Source organism: Lucilia sericata, unplaced genomic scaffold (genome assembly GCF_015586225.1).
Source record: "Lucilia sericata isolate MDLA Ls3-8-SP2 unplaced genomic scaffold, ASM1558622v1 Contig000185F_arrow, whole genome shotgun sequence".
Classification (NCBI taxonomy): domain Eukaryota; kingdom Metazoa; phylum Arthropoda; class Insecta; order Diptera; family Calliphoridae; genus Lucilia; species Lucilia sericata.
The window spans coordinates 260,721-281,768 of record NW_023994213.1 but is presented as its reverse complement, the minus strand read 5'-3'; the positions used below and the strand labels follow the sequence as shown (position 1 = coordinate 281,768).

At 28.4% G+C, this 21,048-nt stretch overlaps 1 protein-coding gene across 6 annotated transcripts in view; it reads right to left on the bottom strand.

Annotated features, from left to right (window-relative positions):
* Window positions 1-21,048, bottom strand: part of LOC119601664 (dedicator of cytokinesis protein 1) — a 38,868-nt gene that overhangs the window by 2,149 nt on the left and 15,671 nt on the right. For 4 of the 6 annotated variants that reach the window (XM_037952755.1, XM_037952756.1, XM_037952760.1 and 1 more), the window contains exons 3-13: window positions 13,382-13,493; window positions 9,712-9,868; window positions 8,744-9,013; window positions 7,706-8,650; window positions 7,494-7,640; window positions 6,943-7,433; window positions 6,637-6,857; window positions 6,444-6,573; window positions 6,202-6,376; window positions 4,054-4,167; window positions 42-1,931 (exon numbers count right to left, since the gene is read on the bottom strand). In XM_037952755.1, the coding sequence (XP_037808683.1) occupies window positions 42-1,931; window positions 4,054-4,167; window positions 6,202-6,376; window positions 6,444-6,573; window positions 6,637-6,857; window positions 6,943-7,433; window positions 7,494-7,640; window positions 7,706-8,650; window positions 8,744-9,013; window positions 9,712-9,868; window positions 13,382-13,493 (4,652 nt within the window). Of the gene's footprint in view, window positions 1-41; window positions 1,932-4,053; window positions 4,168-6,201; window positions 6,377-6,443; window positions 6,574-6,636; window positions 6,858-6,942; window positions 7,434-7,493; window positions 7,641-7,705; window positions 8,651-8,743; window positions 9,014-9,711; window positions 9,869-13,381; window positions 13,494-13,733; window positions 13,865-21,048 lie in introns of those variants that run through there. The other 2 variants (XM_037952759.1, XM_037952758.1) reach the window with 2 other exon arrangements.

Sequence of the window (21,048 nt, the reverse complement as noted above, 5' to 3'; positions counted from 1 at the left end):
TTACAATTTTTCTAAAATACAGTTATTCTCCTACAACTTACCTTAAATGTATTAGAATCTACTACTGGGAACCATCTTAGTATGCCCGGCAAGGGGAATTGGGTGGTCAAGATGGTACGTTCCAACCACAGATTTCTTACACCATCCGTATCACCACTACTACTCTCGCGATAGGGTCGTGAGTATTTGAACTTTTGTACATTGTTGTTGGTGAAATATTTGATTATTTCATTTGAAATAATTTTGTCATCAAACTTGGCACACGACTCATCCATTATGGGTTCAACTTTGTTAATTTGTATATATTGACCATCACCTTGTGTTATATCTTCTCCCGGCAGTTCCAGAGTGTGCATTAGCTCAGCCTGAGGATGTTGCACTAATATGCGTGTACTAAAATCACTTAAACGTTCATATTCCTTGCCACGATAGATGTAGGCCTTGTTTTGCAAAAATCTGGGGAAACCCAAACCATAAAAGCAAACACGGAAATATTCTGAAGTATGTCTCATTTCTTTCAATATCTTCTCAAAGAAGAGGGCCATTTTCTTAAGCAAATCGGCCAATTTGATATAATCGTAAATTTCGTTTTCATATTGTTGCACTAGAACCTTGCACATATCAATGGCGCATTCCCACATTTTGCCCTTGTCAAAATAATCAATGACCTCAAAGTATAGAGCTTCTTTCAACTCTCGGTGCGTGCGGCATTGTATATGACGATGGGATCTTAGTAAAGGCGATAGTTCAGTATCATTCCAATTTAACAGTTCGGTGTGCAATTTCAAGGTAAAAGCCGCTTCGGTATAATTGTCAAATTCCATGTGTAAATCACATAATTTATATACATAACGTATGTACATTTCTTTGCGGTTAACCAGGGAATAGAACTGCAGCAGGGAGAAGGTACAAGCCATACGGTTTTCCTTACTTTCATCCTGTATGATACAGCGGTATTCCAGTAAACGATCCATTAGTTTTGTAACCATATTAACAAACTTGGTACCCTCGGTATTTAAAATATTATGTGCACTACATTTTTCCAAAAGAATTTCGGCAAATAATTCCTTATATTCCACGTCTCCTTTACCGGCTCCGATTAGTATATCAAGTTTCTCAATCATTTCAGTTTCAAAGTCATTGAAATTGGCCTTGTAGTGAGCATTATTGCGTTTGGTATCACCATAGCTGTCATGAATTAGTTTGGAACTATAATATTCACACTGCATCATATCGAAGAAGATGGGTATGGTGGCTTTTCTTAGTTCCACTTCGGGAATCATACTCATTTCTAAAATAGGTTCCACCAATTGGGGTACAAATTTCGGCTTGTGTTCACCCAATTGGAACCACATTTTACGAATCTCTTGAGCAGTATCTTTGCGTATATCACGGTAGCGAGCAAATATTACCTGGCGCTTATTATCATTGAAGTCATTTAGCTGTAGAGGCGACTGAATCAAAAACGCAATCGAACATTGAAAGAAATTCGACCAAACTTGTTTCTCAAATGGATCGAAGAAATGATCTACAATGACGACCGACAAATGTTGCAAAGAGCCCAAAATAACAGTGTTCTGATGCATTATCATATCCATCCAATCACGTGGAAATACGGTCTTCTGATGAGGTGATACCAATTCCTCAAAAACCAATAAGATTTCAATGATGAAATCTTGCAACTCAAAACGATTATTTAAATGTTTAACAAAAGTCTCATAATGTGAAGCATCCATGCGTTGTAGTATGCCCAACATAATGGCTACCAAATTGCCAACCAATTGATTTTCGCGATCCAGCGCCTGAGAAGTTTTAATGACAGTACGCAAGAGTATGAGCATAATATCGCGTACATCGTTGTGTGTCTGTCCAATATCCTTACGGTAGAGTAGTTTAAGAATGTTGTTCATAATATTTATACATTCTGTAACCTGTGTGAGTGAATTGAAAGAGTTTGGAATTATAAAAAATATATATTAATATTAAGATTATTTTCCTTTAAGTTAATAACGTTTCAATTGAAAATATAAACTCGATTTGTAGTTAATTTAAAAAATTTGCTTATTTTTAAAGTTATTTAAGAAGGATAATAGGAATAAATGTTTTTAAAATAAAATTATTGCATAAAGTTTTTGGTTTTGCTGAAGTCTTTCGACAATAAATATCAAATATCCCTGCAAAAATTATTGGAGTATATGATCCATTTAGGTATCCCAAAATTACTCCCCTGTAAACATTGTTGGAGCACATGATCCTCTAAAATAGGCCTATGTAATGTAGATTTTTTGAAAATCATCTTGCAGATCATGTTCTCCCTTGATTTTAGTAAGGGAGAAGTTTTGCGATTACTCTGCTGTAATGCAAATATGGATTACATGGTCCTCGCCTAGGACATTACAATGTTAAATGGAGTATGTTTTTCCATATATTTGGATTAGTTTTGAACCAGTCTTAGTTCTTTGAGGAAGACACTTTAAACACGTGTGCGGAGTAGTCTAAATTTTTGCATTTTTTGTTTACTAAAACTTTTTAAATTATTTTAAATCGAGTTAATTTTCATTTGGAACGTTTATACAAATTTCGCAAAATAAACTATTTTTCCTGAAATATTTTTAATATAAAATTATTTATAAAAAAAATGAAAATAATAATATTAATAAAATTTATAATACCTAAAAAAACCTGCTTAATTTTATACATGTTGTAATTTGAAAGCTAAGCTTAAAGCATACAATAAATAAAATAAATTATAATTAATATTGATTGCAGTAAAAAAGTAAGGAAATAAAGTAGTGAAAACACACAAAAAATGTTTAATTAATAAATTAGATAATAATATAAATTTTTAAGACTCAGTATAAAAACACTAAATGTGTTGCAATACGTGTAATATATTTATTTAAAGTATTTAAAGAATTTTGGTATTTTTATAAAATTATGTAGTTTTTCTATACTTATGGAAAACAGCTATAAAAAGTATAAGAATAATCAAAAGCCATTGCAGACCAAAAAGGGTTTACAGTTCATGTTCACTTCATGTGCATTTATAGTTGAGATGTGAATAAAAACTTTAAAAACACATATTTTATAATATATTATAAACACACAACCCTTTTCCTAGACTCTATATATATCAAATAAAATGTCTTCTTTCTGCAGAATATACCATTCATGATTTATACAAAATTATACGAAAAACCTTGATTTCTCACAATTTTTATCTTATATTTAATATGTATATGACCGAATGTGCTGGTATTAAATAGTTAAATTTTCAAAAGCAGATCAAATAAAGGGATCCAATAAATTAATTCCGAAGATAATTGAGACCTTTAAAAAAGTTGTTTCAGTGAACATACGGACAGACAGTCGGATATCTACAAAGCGACTGTTTAGTGTCTTATAGTAGAAATCACAAACGAAATGACATGACAAACATTTACAAAACCTTATAACAAAGACAAGGTTGTTAAATCCTCACTTATGTTTTACTTAAAACATAAAACTATTAATTGTTAGCTTTAAAATTTAATTTAATAGTTTTACAAATTACATTTGTATTAATTGTTTCTCAATTAATTACAATTTGTAAAACTGGAATAGCAATTCTTAAAACTTTATTGCATTATAATTAACTTTTTTCATTACAAATTCTATTTAGTTTTACTTAATTTCACCACAGCTGTGGAAAAAAAACAATGATTAATGAGTGTATTACTAGTTTTCGATTTCCCATAAATCAAGCTGATGTTCTTTTTGCTATTGTTTTCTACTTAAGCACATGACTTTATTTTTGTATTTTAAAACTACAATTAAAACTACTAAAACAATAAAAAAAATAGTAATAAATTAACATAATAAAAGCATATGTAGGGAACCCATAACGTTCTAATACATAACTAATAAATAAGTTTTAAGAGTGTTTAACTCTTTGGGGTAAAACTTATAAATTTAAAGCTTGTTTTGTTTCAATGATTGATATTGATTTGTTTTTAAATGATGATTTTTTATCCTAAATTATGTGGAAATTTTGGTCTAATGATTTGCGTTTACCTTTTGTTTGGCTGTTGTTTCACGAGTATGCAGTTGAGATTTTAATTGTCCAAGAACTTTAGCTGCTTTCGAAAGATTTTTTTCTTGTTGCCATATATCAGATTTGGTGTCACCCTAAGTAGTATTTTGATTGTATGATTTGTACATGGTTTGCAATTAACAAACAAAACGATTTTTGTTTCAAAAATTTTATTGTGATTAACAAAAAGCAAAAAGAGAAAAGTTTATGTAAATGAGGGCAAGAGTTGGTGGAAAACAAAAACCATTTGAACAATTTTGAAAACAAAATATACATTTTGTAAGAAAATGTGTTCAAAATTACAATGAATACCAGAAGTTAAAAATTAAAACATTATTATTTAAAGAAAAATAATAATTAGCAACAAAAAAAAAATGTAAAATAAAAAGACACAAAATTAAAAAAAAAAGAAAGAAACTAACAAAAAATAATAATAGTATTTAAAAAGGTGTTGACTTTGGTGGTGGTTTGGTGAACACATTCAAATAATGGTGTAAGTGATATGAGGTGAGTTGTGTTGGTAAGATCACAAGATATATTATGAAACGCATTTAATAAATTGTAAATTGTATTAAAAACAAAAGGTAAAGAAAATTACTTGCTCCTCTAAGAGACTTACAGAAAAAATTAAAAAAATTAATAACAGCTAATTAAATTGCAACAATGAATGAATGAATGAATGAATGAGTATGAATGATGAACAAGTGTGTGATAATATTATGGTAATTATGTATGTAGGTGTTTGTAGAAGATTCGTTTTATGTGTATAAATGAATAGCATAAATAATTTATTCAAATGATGAGAAAAATAGTTTATGATGATGATGATAAAAAAATGAAATTTAAAAATCCTAAGAAAACAGCGTGCATACACAAGTATTTAACTAACTAAAAAAAGAATTATCTTTAATAAAATTCTGTAACTAAACATTGATTAAAAATAAAAATATAACAATTTCTTAATATAAAACTGAGCTATTTATAGTTGTATAATAAATTTAAATAAGTTAAAATTATATTTGTATTTCTATATAAATACAAAAATTATTTATTTACTTTTAAACACTAATTACTCTCTAATCAACTAAACTTATTGAACAGACTTTTAAAAACATACTTTTTCTATTTGAATAATGTGAAAAAGTTCTTTAAAAGTCTGCCTATAAATAGTGAATTTTTGTTAGGTATTTCGTTGTAAATTATAGGACAAAACATAAACATAAATATGATATATACATAGAGATTATATAAGAAACATAAAAATAACATGCTTAATTTCTAATGGACATAAACATAACAACACTGGCATGCTCAAATTAATAAAAAATTAAAAGAAAAAACAAATAAAAAAGGTTTGCGGTTTTAAAAAACATTGTTTTAAACTAGAGTCAAATGGAAGAGAAGAAATTTTTATTAAATATTGATATTTTCTAACAAAATTTTATATTTCGGATCTCAAAACATTAAAAATTAGGACTACTCATCAATATTGATTAAAAAATAATCGAAATCGGGACTTTAAGAATGAAAATTATTAGGTTATAGTAAATCAAATCGATTTTAAACTTTATAAAACTTGACCTGAGATAACTCAATTAGTTAGAGAGAACTGGTGTTTTATATTCCCCTTTATATGCCTGTATTTCTTCAAAGATTTAAATTAACATATTTCTTAATGGATTCCCCTTTAATCTGTATATGAAAACAACAAAAATGATTAAAATCAATTAAGTAAAAAACGAAAAATGTAATAAATATTTTAACTGAATAGTTAGAGAAGTAATGAATTTGATAATTGTTAAAAAAAATTAAATTATTAGAAATTAGCCCAAAAAGGCAAAATATTATTTGAGTAGATGAAGTAGTAATAAATGATTGTGTTCTCTCACTCATTTTGCAATAATGACAAACGACTAGTTAAAATGAACAATTATTTCCCAAGAAATTAAATTGATTCGCATTAAAGGAAGTATTATTAAAGAACAGTATGACAATGTTTTTTTTTGTATAATGGCAAACGTTATTAGATATTAATACAAACAAACAAATATGAAAAACATATTAAAAAAACAATTAATAAGAAAAAGAAACAAAAAATTTATAAAACTAAACCATTATAGTTGACTTACCTCTTCCTTACTTTCCAGACGATCCTTAATATGATTACAAAAGACGGGTAATAAAATAGCACGACATTCGGGTAAATAGAACAATTTTGCATCCACAAAATCCTTAATGCAACCCATTTTCGATTGGGTTAAACGGCGGGGAGGAAATTGTTTCAATATATTTACAATAACAATACTGAAAACAAAAATAATATTCCCATAAAATATACTTTTTAAAATATACAACTGTTATAAAATACTACCTTAAGCGCACAGGATCAAACACCTGCATTAAATCAGTGGCTATAATGTGTAGATTTTTTAATAAAGCTCCTTCTGATTTTAACAGATCTGTGGGACAAGCTATCATTTTAATAAACATTTCCAAAAGTTCTAAAGCAAAGAAAAATTTAATTAAAAAAAAAAACATATAAATAAAAAATTATATTCAATTACCATGCAATTTATTGGCAAAATCATCATAATCTGAATTATCATTAATGGCGGAGAATAAGATGCGTGAACGTATGATAAATTTCATTACATAGTGTAAATATCTGGTGGTCTTATAAAGACGTTTAACCTCAATACGTTCATCAATTTCAATGCCATCTGCTGACTTCTCTTTGGGTTCAATAGCTTCTTTAATATTCTTTTGTAAAACATCAATAAGTTTGCTGTATTTTGTTTGCAATAAAAGAAAGAAAAATGAATAAATTAATCCACAACTGTCTCGTCTATGATTTACCACAAGAAACTTACGCATAAGCCAGTGTTGCTGAGAAGCTTTCATTTATATAGACATCTAGTACAGTTAGAAAATGTTGATACTTTAAATCCGATACAGTTTCTATCAGATGTATTATGCTCATGAACACTAATTGATCATATTTGGCGGGATCATCATTTTCCACTAAAATATTGAATAAAGCATCCAAGATATCTTGTAAAAATTTCACAACCTCTTCGCCTGGCACATTAGACAAAGCATTTAATGATTCTTCTAAAGTTTCCTTGTGTGCCGACCAATTTAAGAGACCCAAAAGTATAACACTTTGTGTAAGCTTGGTACTGCAAAGATTAACACCTATAACCAATTGGTCTTTGGGCAGCAGCGACAAACCAGGCACTGATGGTTTGGCACCTTGTAATTCATTAATAGTGGAGGGTAATTCCATGTGTAAATTATTAGAGTTGGCTTTATCCAGTTTTTTATGATCAATTTTGTAAACGGCTAAAGTATGTTGTCCTTGCTATGGTTGTTAGACAAGAATTAATAAAATGATTGTGTGAAAAAGAAAGAACAAACTTACTGTTATAGTGGTGCCATTATCTTGCATTAGCTTTATATAGGATAGACCAAAAGGTTTTTCTGATTTATCTTTTTGTTCATTAGAGCTGCGATGTTTGAATACGAATTTTAAATGACACTGTTTGAATTCATCTATAGGGACATGTATCTGAAAAAAAGATTATCACAACAGTTTTATGTTGTATATAACATTTAACAGCTTAATGGATTTACCTTAAAAGTTTCCAACCATTTGGGTTTATCATCGTGATAATAAACCACCGACTTGTATTCATCTATGGGCGCTAGACCAGACCCTATACTCATGACACCCGGCACCATTTGACCCTGTTCGTTGCATACTGTTATTGTTACCTCTACATTCTTTTCTGAGGTTTTTGCTATACGCGCAAATTCTCCCGAACAGAGGGTTAAATACAAATCATTGCGCACATCACCGGGTAATATAACTTCTGGAAAACCCATTTTACGCGCTATGGGCACATTTGTATGTAAAAGTCGCGGAAATTCTTCTTTGATTTGTTTAATATCACCTTGCAATACCTCTACCGTAACACACATGCGGGAATCTATTTTGCCTATATCCTTGTTGGCTATTAATTTTCTCAAAGTGCCATCTAAACTATCCTTTTCACACAGTATAAAGGGCATATCCAAATTACCCTTGAAATCATCTGGCTTGTTAATGATGGGTGTCAAATCCTTGTAGGCCACACCAAACGGTCTTCTCATTATGTATTCTGAGCCACTAAACGAACCACTGGAACTAATTGAAAGCTGTGAGTGTTTCTTACTGGCTGCTGTTAACATGGTGTTTGTAATGCTGGTACGTTTCGAATCGTTCTCTTTCATTTCCATGGAACCAATGCGCACCGCATAACAAACCAAATACATTTTCGGTATGCTGACATCGTTCTTACTGAGATCGGTAAAGAGTACACGATTATTATCGAATTGATCAATGTCCCGGGCAATGCCAGTGCGTGACCATTTGACTACATAATTCTCACTAATAGGTCGATGTGACTCCCCATCAAACAATGTAAATATTAAATCCGAATCCTCTTGGAATTTACAAACAAAAGCATTTACATGTAAGAGTATATTATGAGAGAAATTCTTATAGGGTTTAGGACCCATGTGTTGGTTTTGAGGGCGCTATAAAATATAATTAAAATTAGTCACAAAATAATTATAGAAACTCATAATTTTCACACGTTTATGTATTCAAATACGAAAATATGTACTTACACTAGCTTTTATAATGCGGTTAACCGCATTCATATGATGTTCATACAATTCTGTGGTGCAGATCGTATTCGTATCTAAGATATCACCACTTTCATCGCGCACCACCATATCCAAACCCAACAGGTTGTTGCCGGTATCTATTTGTGAGGTGGCCATCAATTTGACTGTACGCATTTCATCTACCGGCAAATTGCCCGATATTAATAAAGCTCTATTATTATTTAAACTGTTCATTTTGGCGCGTATTGTATGAAAGTCGGGATGATTGTCCTATTTTAATTGGAAAATAATGATAGAAATAAGTAAAAGTTTATAAACATATAAAAGAATTGACAATTGTTAATGAATGAAATAAAATTTAATTTTACACCATTTCCAGGCCGTATAATTAAAAAAGTATATACAGCTTTTGAGATATATTTTTGGAATAGCAAAAAAGCAATACTATTTTGGGGTTAAAAGTACTTGTCTGCGGTATAGGCTACAACCTAATCCGCATACTAGTTTATTAACTAGTACTTAGTCTATGAACTAGTATATTCATATGTAGTCTATGGACTGTATATTAAGTAGTTAATTAGCTAGTCTACGGACTAATCTATGGACTATTCTATTGACTAAACTATAGACAAGTCTATGAAAAGAAGTAATAGCCAATCAGCCGATTTATGGTACTCTTCAGGATAACTTAAGGTAACATTTTATCTGTTACATTACAATATATAAATCTATTATTTGCACCATCAATAAGTCAACTCTTTGAAATGGTGTGGTTTACATATTTGATTGTTGAATAAGAATTGAAAACCATCATTCTATTCTAAATTCAAAACAATCATACAAACAGTATTGCGGTTTTTCATTCCAAACCAAGTTGTGCCGGGCCAGCCAGATGTGGTTGATGGATTGTATATATTTTATGAATGAACAGACTGTTTGAATTTACATTTAAACTTTTTATAACTTACCAGAAAGTATTGTTTCAATATACCGCCCCATTCTAGTAGAACTTTTGTTATTTCCTCAACAATTTCAGTGCGTTGTATACAATATTCACCATTGACGATTTTATAATCGCACAAATGTATATATGTTTTGGGAAATATGCCACGTTGTTCTTTATTTCTGCAATAAAAAATAAAATTCAAAAAAGAACATTATTGTACATTAATGATGAAATGATGTGTAATAACAATTAAACTTAAATAAACAACAATGAAATATGATCATTTAACACTTGCTAAAGAGTATTTTGTATTTGTAGATACTTTAATGCATGAGAATTTGTAAATTTTTTTTATATAATATTGCAACATACATATTTGGATGGGCGACAATGCGACACAGTTTTTGTGAGAGAATGTAAGGAAGTTAATATTTAAAACGAAAATGCTTGGTAGTGAGTAGAAAAGATCACTTAAAAATGACAAATAAATAAATTAAAAAAAAAACTAATGTCAACTAAACACAATGTTAATTGACCTTCAATTAAACCCCATTTTTATGTGTAAAGTATTTTTTTGTTAATTGAAAACTAATTGTCAATGATTTCCAGTTAAAAATGAATGAATGAATACAAAAATAACAGAGACGTTTGACAAGCTCTTTAAATTGTTTAGAGGGTCACTAGTTGTCATCTATCAAAATTTCAAGGAAATATAATTTTGACAATTTATTTACATGCAATAGAATTTCAAGAAATTCGATTAAAATTTTCTAAAATGTTTAACTATTTAAACAAAAATCAATCATGAGAAATTTAAGCCTACCTTGGCTTTAATTTAATCTACAAGTTTATTAAACCCTTTTTATATTTTTTATTACTTTTTTGAAAAATATTATTGCTGTAAATAAAAAGCATTCAAAATTAACCTTAACCTCACTTAACATAAAGTCTGAATTATTCTCATGAGAGTAATCTTTTTTTTTTTAAATCTTATCAAAGAAAAATAAAAATTAATAAAAACCATTTAAAGAAAAATAAATATTTACTTAAATCAATAAATTAAAGTTAATATAGACTTTAGTGTTTTAAAAGTATAATTAAAAATTATACAAAACTAAAAAAAAACTAAAAATATTATATTAAAATGTAGAAAAATCCATTAAATACACATAACTATATGCAAAGAATTTAATGCTTCAGTTGTAAAAGTAATCGGCCTCAAAATCTGAAAAATTGTACTGAAACTCGAACAAAAACAAAATGAATATAAAATAATAAAAAATAAAATATTACAAGTCGTGAGAGAAATAAAATCAAGAAATTAAACCAAAAATGAAAGAAAAGAAACAACTATGTATTCTTATCAGTTTGAAAATAATAAATAAACTAAAAAAATAAAATATTTTTTAAGAGTCTGTTTTTTTTTTTATAAATGTTGAAATAAAAAGAAATTCATCAACAGCGGAAGGTTAAAACTGTAAGAACAGAAAGTAAAAAAATAAAATAAAATGATTTATGGGTCAGCAAAAATATGGAAAAGGTCAGTTTATTTATTTTTTTATTATTTTAAGTATGTGAGAGTTTTTAAACAAATAAATACTTAGATTGTTGGAAATAAATAATAAATATAAAAATTCCATAAAATGCTTGCTACATATTATGATTTTATATTTTTATTTATTTACAAAGGCCAAATAGTGCAACATAAAAGAGAAGCTTCTGTGTTTTTCAAAAAAAAAAAAAAAAAAAACCAAGAACTGATAAAAGTATAAAACTTAAATTTCTGTTTGTTAAATCTTACACCCTAAACAACTAAAACCACAGAGAACGAAAGATAGGCAGACAGACGAACGGATGGACAAGACACACCAAAACGACAGACAGACAGAGACAGCCAGACCAAAAATATCAAGGGTCAACATTAATGATTGTATGCATATTGTGTGATTTATTCTCAAACAAACAAATGCAAACACATTTGTATATCAGAGATACTCATCCCTCGATCCATTTACTATTTATTACTCATTTACTATACACTCTCTTTAAGAAAGTCAACAAAACAAAATGGTCACTAAAATACTGATAAAAAAATATTTTACGCCATAAAAATATGATAAAACTGTAAAAATATATAAAGACATTTTCAATCAGATCAGACATTAAAAGTAGATATGTTGAAATAGTACTTAACCTCATTGGAAAAAGTACTTTTTTTTCATTAGAAGCGTTAAATGTCTGGTAGGGTTATTTTGTAATAAATTATTCAATATTTACCAAATTTTTAAAGAGTTTTTATAACAAAAAAAGTAGATATATTAGAAGATTTCTTCTTATATAAAAGGCGAATGGACAATTTTGCTCTCGTTTTAGTTGTTCAAAGAAGGCTCACAGATTCCCTTTATTTTTAAAAACATTTGGGGTCTATGTGGAACCAGTCTATACTAAGGATTTCAACTGTACTTTTGTTTGGAGACACTTAAAGAATTTATAGAATCTAAAAGAAGAAAATGTTAGTAATTTTTTAACGCCTCAATGGAGGCTCCAACGGAACTGCTTTGTGAACATAAGGCTGTATTTCACAGACGGTCAAAACTTGAACCCGCTGAATTATTCCTATGGAACCCTAGATGTACTCGTACGTTAGCTCAAAGAACTAATACTAGGACCGATATTTCTATTAGCTTTAAACCGAAAGACAAAGTTATTCTGTTTGGTTTTTCGAAATCTTTTTAATTGTAATATTAGAGGCTTGGGACGCTCGTTGGTATATAGCCTTTTTAAGCCGTAATTAATAATCTACGTATGTATTAAGATCTCGGAAAAAGTATAACATTGTAAAGTTATCAACAACTAAAATATGTTTATAATTAAAGGGAAACTTTCTTTACGTATTAAGAATTGACAGACACAACAAAAATATTCACAAATTTTTGGTTGCAACATACATATGTATGTGCATACATGAGTATAAATAAATCAAAATATTTCGGATGCAAGATTATTTAAAATAACAAAAAAACGGCAACATTAAATATTTACAAAAGTATAAAAGAATGATCAGGCAAAAAAAAAAAAAAATTATAAAAGATGCATGTGTGTCATATAAATAACTTATATTTTTGGTAAAACTTACAACAAAAACTGTGTGCAACAGATTTATTTAAATGCAGCAAACACATGTGTGTTCCGAAAAATAAGAAAGAAAAGTGTAACTCCATGAAATTTAAGCCAATAAAATAAACTGTATTAATTCATAAATTTTAACATATGTGTGTTTTCTGATGAATCTTACATTTGGAATGTGGAATGCACTCAATCATTCGTTATAAAAAAAAGTAGAGAGAGAGTTATAAAGATATCTTAAATAAAAAGGATTTTCTTTCTGGGAATAACACCATAAATACATGAATTATTTATTTAACTAAGGTTTTGTAAACATAAAGGATTAATTTTGTTGTAGAAAATGAGATTTTAAAACCGTTTACTATCAAATTGAAGATATTTTAAAACTCTTAAAAAAACTAAAATAACGAACTAGATTAAATATTCAAATGACACTTTTAATTACTTAATGACACACTTTTGTAAAATCTTACATAAGTTTTTTATTACTTCATTTTTTCTTCCATCACAAACCGCAATAAATAATAAAATTAAAGAAATTAACAACAAAAGTCCGAGCTGCTTACCTTTGTTTATAACCATAAAACCAATGTGTGGTTTCTTTTAATATGACCACTGAATCACCAACATCCAAATTCAAGCGATGAGGTTTATCGTCTTGATCGAAATTACATTTTGCTAAAATGAAACAAAATATATAAATAAAATTAATAAGTTTATAATAGAAAATGGAATAATTCAAATAAAGGTTGGAAACAAAAATATTAAAAGGTTTACAATTTCAAATGCCCCATTTCAAATAAACACATAAGAAGAAATCCAATTAACTGTTAATAGTAACACGGGCTTTGCAAATTTTTTTTTAATATAAATTCTATATTTAATTAGCAAATAAATTACATTAATTATTTTCTTTACTTTCTCTTTATAAACACTCGTAGAGACGTCAAGTTAAAGTCATCAGAGATAATTAGAATTTATTCTAGACGTTTTAAATTTGAATTCAATTTCAGTTTCACAACAACCCAATCTTTTAACAGACTCTAAACAACTATTTCTGTATATAAAACAATTTCTAACAGAAAATTATAAATAATAATAGTCATTATATACATATCTAGTATCTAGTAGAATAGAGTAAATTTAGTTGTACTCGTTTTGTTAAAATGACAATGTGAAAATACATACAATACTTTTTTGTGTTAAATTTATTTAACTTAAATGCAAAACAACAAAAATAGCAAAAAAATATTTATGAAAACAAAAACGACAAAAATGGCAAATAAAAATAAAAACAGACAAATGCTGTCATTATGTATAATTTTGTTTTTTCCCCTTAAAATTTAAGGCCTTTTAAGTGGAAAAAGGGGGGGGGGGGGGTAAAGGAAAGGAGCAGGTTTAATATACAGCTCGAGACAGTTTCTACTATCACTAAACTAGGTTTAGGTTAAACTAATAACATCTACTAACAACAAAAAACAAGCAACCAACGAACCAACAGCAATACAACACAATGACAACCATTTAAAATTCGCTGTGACGTTTATAATTTAGTTAAACAAACCGGTGTTTTAATTCTCTTCTCTAGTCTTTGTTTTGATTATTAATTTCCATTTGTTGTTATTGTTGTTGTGCTTTTTTTCTAATAAAGGTGTCAAAAGTGATCTACATTGAGTGATTTTTTTTTTCAAACGTGTGTTTCTGTTAGATCGTGTTAGTTGTTTAGAATGAATTGTTTGTTTGTTGGGTTCACAAATCAAATAACCATTATGGTAATTGTCGGAAATTCTAATAATAACAACAAATTATTAAATATTGTATAAATGACAAGGCAGATTAAAATGGGAATACATATGTATTTACATACATACAAGTATGTACCCTTTTATGTCATTTTGTAAAATTGTAATAAACTTAATAAATAAAATCCGTTAACGGAAATGAACAAGTGTGAGACTTTGTACAAAGGTTTTGCTAATAAAGGGTTCAAATAAAGTCTAAGGTTGAAAGTTTAGAATAATAGAAAATTGGAAACACTTGTTTTAATACGTATTTATACTGTTAAATTGCACTTTGCTTTAATAAATTAAAGTTGAAGAATCATTTTGTATGAGTATACAAAAGAATTAACTTTTTATCTACGGGGCAATCTTGCAGACATTAAATGACAAATCCATCGGTTATTTGTAACAGATCTGGGGGATTAGTAAACAAGACAGAAAAGTCCATGATAGATTCGGGTTTTATTTTAGAATAGATTAGATCTAATGACTATTTCTAAAATAGTATATGGAGTACTCTATGGAAAGACTAAAAGTACCTTTCGGTTTTTTTTCTATTGATTAGTCCCTGGGATATTTTGTTGACTGGTCTATGGACTAGTCTTTTGAAAAGTACATAGACTAGTCTGCTGACTAGTTTATTGACTGTTTCATTAACTAGTATTTTTAATAGTATATGAACAAGACCATGAATTATGAGCTAATTTATCTTTTAAAATTAATGTCTTCCGATTTTAACCAACGTTATGTACACAAACTTTTCAGTTCTATCGGTCAAGAACTTCCGAAGTTAGAGGGGGTCAAAGCTTGACATTTTGGTCATACAGGGTTTTATTCAAATGAGTTAAACTTTTCACCTACACAGAGGGAAAAGGAAATATACACGCCTGGTATCAAATTGACACTAAAGAATTTATAATTTTTCAATAACAGCAACGGATTGTTTGTCAGTGATATTGCCACGTTTGTTAACATTTAGACAACGGATGTGTATAAAATTTATATTTTGACAACGAGTTGTTGCAATGTTATCAACATTACATAGTGTTGTCGTACGTATGTATATTCTTTGACAACGGATGGTATTGAAAAATTATAAACAGTTTGGTTTCAATTTGGTACCAGGCGTGTATATTTCTTTTTCCTCTGTGTATTGGTCCTAGCAAAAATTATCCAAAGGAGTTCTGATGGCTATTTCTTCATTTTTGCAAATTTCATCAAAATTTGATTTTTTGACTTGGGTCACTTGACATATGAATATTGTGGAGTTATTGCGGTACTTTTGGGCTGTATTTCTCATCTCAGTGTTGTTCTCTGTTCCGGGAAACTGATCGAAATTTTGATTCGTTATTGAAGAACATTTATTTTCAATAAAGAAACTTATTTTATAAAGAATATAGCAATCCGTCAGATCTATTTTATGTTAATTTGCAACAATTTTAAAATTACTTGCTAAAAAAATATGTAGAGTTGTTGACAAAAAGATCTGAATACAGTTAAATTTTTAAAGAAATTTATATTTTAGTTCAATTAGCTTAACTGTTATAAAAACAAATTTAATTCATAATTAAAATATTAAAAGTTAAATATATTTTAAAACTACTAATTGCGTTTTATTAAGAGTTTATAATTATCAACATAAATAAAGAATAAAATGCATATGTACATTAGGGAGGAATTTATTTATAGAAAAAAAAAACAAATAAATCAATTAACAAATTATAAAACAGTAGATTTTTTTAAATACCGCAATTGTTCAATAACTAAACAGAGCTATTATTGTGACTAAACCTAGGGCAATAACTTTTATAATTTCCATTCCAGCTTTTATGTTTTAAGAGCCCACCTAATATACTAAATTGTAAGAAATATTTTTATTATTATTATTTATCATGGTAGACGACTGACTTCCTATATCAACAAACAAAATAAAAATCAACAAAAAAAAGAAAGAAAAAGGAAAAAGCTCCATGTAAATGTGCAGTTGTTATTTTCGTATGCAGTAAGTACATAAATATTTTTAACCCAGAAATAAATATTTAAACATGAAATAGTTTGTATAAGTATGTACAAAGTTTTGTTTTATTAAAACAAATGTTTTTTCGTTTCTTGTTATTAAAGTATAATTTCTTATTTTAATTTAGTTTTAACGAAACATCCGCTTACGGACTAACTGACTGACTGACGTCTTTCTTATTGAATCTCGACTAAGCATGATTTAGTTTAATTTGTGGCATGATTGTTGAGGCTTTACTTATTGTGCAGCCCATTCATGTGAATACAATAAGATTTGTTTCTGAAATTTTCAGCATATTTAGCTTTCTCTTGCATTAAGAATTGTGTTTTCTTTTAGTAACTTATAAAGAAGTGGCAGGCAGGCTGGCAGTCAGACAATGACAATGCCGATGACAAAGCATCAACAAGCAACATTATACATATATAAAAATCTTAAATGCCACATTCAATTTGCATATGGCATAAAAAACCAAGTGGAAAATACATGTAAGATACAAATGTGTTCCTTATCCAAATGTATGAGTATACGGGGATTGTCTTCATAAGTTTTATCATAAAGAATGGGGAAGTTCTATTAAACAAATCGTGGCCTTTATAGAATTAAAATGAAAATATGAATAAAATTAATACAACAAAACTAATGTTTTTCTCTATTTCACGTTCATATCTAGGACCTTATAAGATTTTAAGACGATCTAGCCATGTCCTTCTGTCTGAAGAATAAATGATGGACGATAGGACTGAAGATTTTCGTAAACATTATTTATGGATAAGGTTTGTATGGTATTGAAAATACACAATATCTGTCCATGATCAACCTAGCCCTCATATGTAAATGTTTCTCCGGAATATAGCAATTGTTATCAAATTTTGCACAATTACAGGTTAGGTTATATAAGACTATATTTGATCATAGCCCCAAAAAATGTTAAGATATCTTTCGAAATTAATATAATTTAAGATTTGGCTTAAATTTAATTTAAATAGTGCTAAATTTATCACACGATCCTTGTATATTTAGTAAGAACAGATGAAACTCTAAGATGAATCATTAAGAAATTCATCAACGCCAATCGTGACACCACAATAAATACAATAGAAATATATATAAAAACAAATTATATGGCATGATCGACCATTTAATAAGCTACATTTTAAATAGGTTTTGCCCTAACTAAAACATAATTTAGAAATTTTCAAGCAATTTTTATAAAGCTCCTATAACGAATGAAATTTACGAACTACACTATGAATGAAGGGGATGTGATTCGATTTACAGCGGAACTATGTAAATGTTATCAAACGTTAGATAGTTTTTTTTTTGCTAAGGTGGTGTATATCATCATTTATTTATGCATATTGTATATTACAACTGCCTTAATTATATACTCGTTCCCTACGTCAACGAAACAGTCATTGGCCACACCACACACTGAGAATTATGAAGTCTTTATAAACATAAATTTAATTTTTTTCAAAAAGTATCTGTAAAACAGAGGGGAAACATATTTGTTGTTTTTTGTGTGTGCATGTGCCATCATTTTATTATCCACATAATAATTCTTAGTCCGTCCATACCTCCATCTCTCTGTTCAGATGTCAAAGCCTATAAGACTAAAACGACCTCCACATCATACAAACAGAAACGTTATAAAAAAAATGCAAACAAAAAAATATTTGTTTGTTATTTTAATATTTAATATTTATACAAAAAATAAATAAAAATAAATTCAATATAAAAAATTTTTGCTAAAATTTGCAGTTGCAACGCACTATTTTTGTTGGGTCAATAGCCTGTGTGCTGTTTATACCGCACTCAATTGAGGCGTGTCTTTATTACAAAATCATTTCGTTTTTTTGAGGATTTTTATATCATTTTTTTTTAATTAAGTCAAAAATTTATACTTCCAGGTACAACAAATCATTTGTTAAAGTTGCATGCAATATCAAAAAAAAAAAAAAAAAATCTAAATTTTTCCTTATTGCCATAAACATGCATTTTGTAAATGTCTGCAACAAATTATGTTAAATAATATTGAATTCAAGTTGTTAAAACTGGCGCTTTATAAAATGATAAAACTAATAATTGTAATAAATATTTTATTTGTTATTCCATCATCAACAATCTTAAATTAATACACAAACAATCCACAACCATATTCGTACACATCACCAAATGGAACTTAAAAGGAGAAGTCATCGATAGGTTTTAATATTAAATGTCTATACACAATGAATTCTACATACAGTGAAATCTGCCTAAAGCGAAACTCAATCATTTTAAAAACTGTTTGCTAATTTTTAGCACTTTTAGAAATAACTTTTACCAAAATAGTATTTTTTGGATAATTCTACCGAGTATTGCATGAACTATGAAGTAGTCTATGGACTAGTCTATTCTCTAGACTATGAACTAGTTGACTAGATTATGCCCTCGATTTTTGATTAGACTAATAAGTAGTCTATTGACTAGACTAATAAGTAGTCTATTGACTAGACTATAGACAAGACTAGGCTATGGATTAATCTATCGATTAGACTATGAAGTAGTCTATTGCCTATACTATGGACTAGTCTACTGACAAGACTGTGGGCTAGTTTTTTTGATAGCCTATGACATATTCTATTTAATCTGACTATTAACTTCTCTAGACTATGGACTACTCTATTGACTAATCTGTGGATTAACATTTCAACTAGTCTATTATACTATTTAGCTAAAATACCCGGTATTTTTCGATGTCAAAAAGAATTGAAAGATAACAAGTAAAATGTCTGGGTTAAAGTATCTTTTATCTATACTAGAGATAGGCAGAGATATTTTTTAATTCAATTAAAAAATTAGAAAATAAAAATTTCATTTTAGCCATATTTTACTGTTTATCAATAAGTAAACAATGCCCTTCCCCACGCAGACAGTACTACAGTCATACATCCCCAACGTGTGCTATTGTTGACTTACTACTGTTTTCTTGATTTCTTAGAATGAATAAATGATGAAGAATGTAAGTACGTAGCTAAGGAACTGACTGCCAATTATGATGAATCATTTTTGTATTAAAAATTGTTTATGCAAATTTATACTCTCTACACGAGACTCTCCATTAACTAAACAGCCATCTATAAACGATTGCAAATACTTTTAGGGCCGTTAAACGTTGGATAAGTACTCAATGATTACTTATTTATCTCTGTAGCCAGTTTTTTTTAAAACCATAAATAAAATTGTTGCTTGGCCACGGTGTGTATTAAAATCAACTTTAAGATATTTGTTTATACTATGTTCGTTGAAACAGGTGAAATATGGAAAATATTTATTAAAAGTAGAAGATATGAGAAAATACGAAAACATTACCAAATTAGTAATAGGCGGGAGGGCAACGTATATAAATGGGACACCTGATAAGCATACAAATTACGTTTCAGAAATCAAAAACTAATTTCGAAAAGGAAAGAATACCAAAAACAGCAGCAAAAAAGAAATACTAAAATGATGCATATTTAAAATTAGGTCGAAACAGCTATTTAGGAAATTGTTATAATGTTCTAAACAAAAAAAAAACTAAAAACTAAAATTATTTAAAAATATTCTTTTGTTTAGACAAGAGTGTTCTGGTTTTGGAATAATATAAAAACTTCCACATTTTATTTTAAAAGTTCTAAGAAAATTATCTAAATAGAAGCTAGAATCTAAATAGAAATTTATAATTGGCGCTTTTTGATTTTTTGTGATTTAAATCAAACAATTTGAAGAGTTATACATTTGGTTCAATATAAACTTATATTTTATAGTGTAAACAGTTATAAACCGTTTATTTCTTTAATTTTAAAGATTTTGTTTAATAAATAATTTGAATAAATAAAAAATCTAGACAAAGAGTCGAACCGCAGCATTCGGGAGAGTGCAAAATAGATCGCATATTCCTTAAAAAAAATCTTACAACAGTGACATTTTTTAATGTTGAAAATGTTAGCCAAAAGTGAAAAGCGGAACATTTTCATTGGGGATATGGAAAGTACTTATTCACGTACTTTTATTAAAGTACATACTTTTCTAAACATTTCCTAAATAGTACAAAAACTAGTCAATATATTCATTATAATACATATTCTGATACATGGGTTAGTTAGTTTGAAAGAAATATACCTAGGCCTCTACCGGGCCTGTTGTGCGCTCCTTTACCAGTGCTTCAGGTGGAAATCGAACCCACGACCTCTGATCTAGAACACTAATCTACCGGAGGCCACTCAATCCATAAGTTAGTCCACAGAATATTCAATAAGGTAATCCACAGATTATTCAGTTAACAGACTACTTCATTGATTAGTCTTTAGAATATTTCCCTAGTTCATAGGTCAAATCTAGACTAGGACTAAATAAAACTTTTAACAATACATCTGGTATGAAACATTTGAAAAAGAACTCTAGTTTCAAA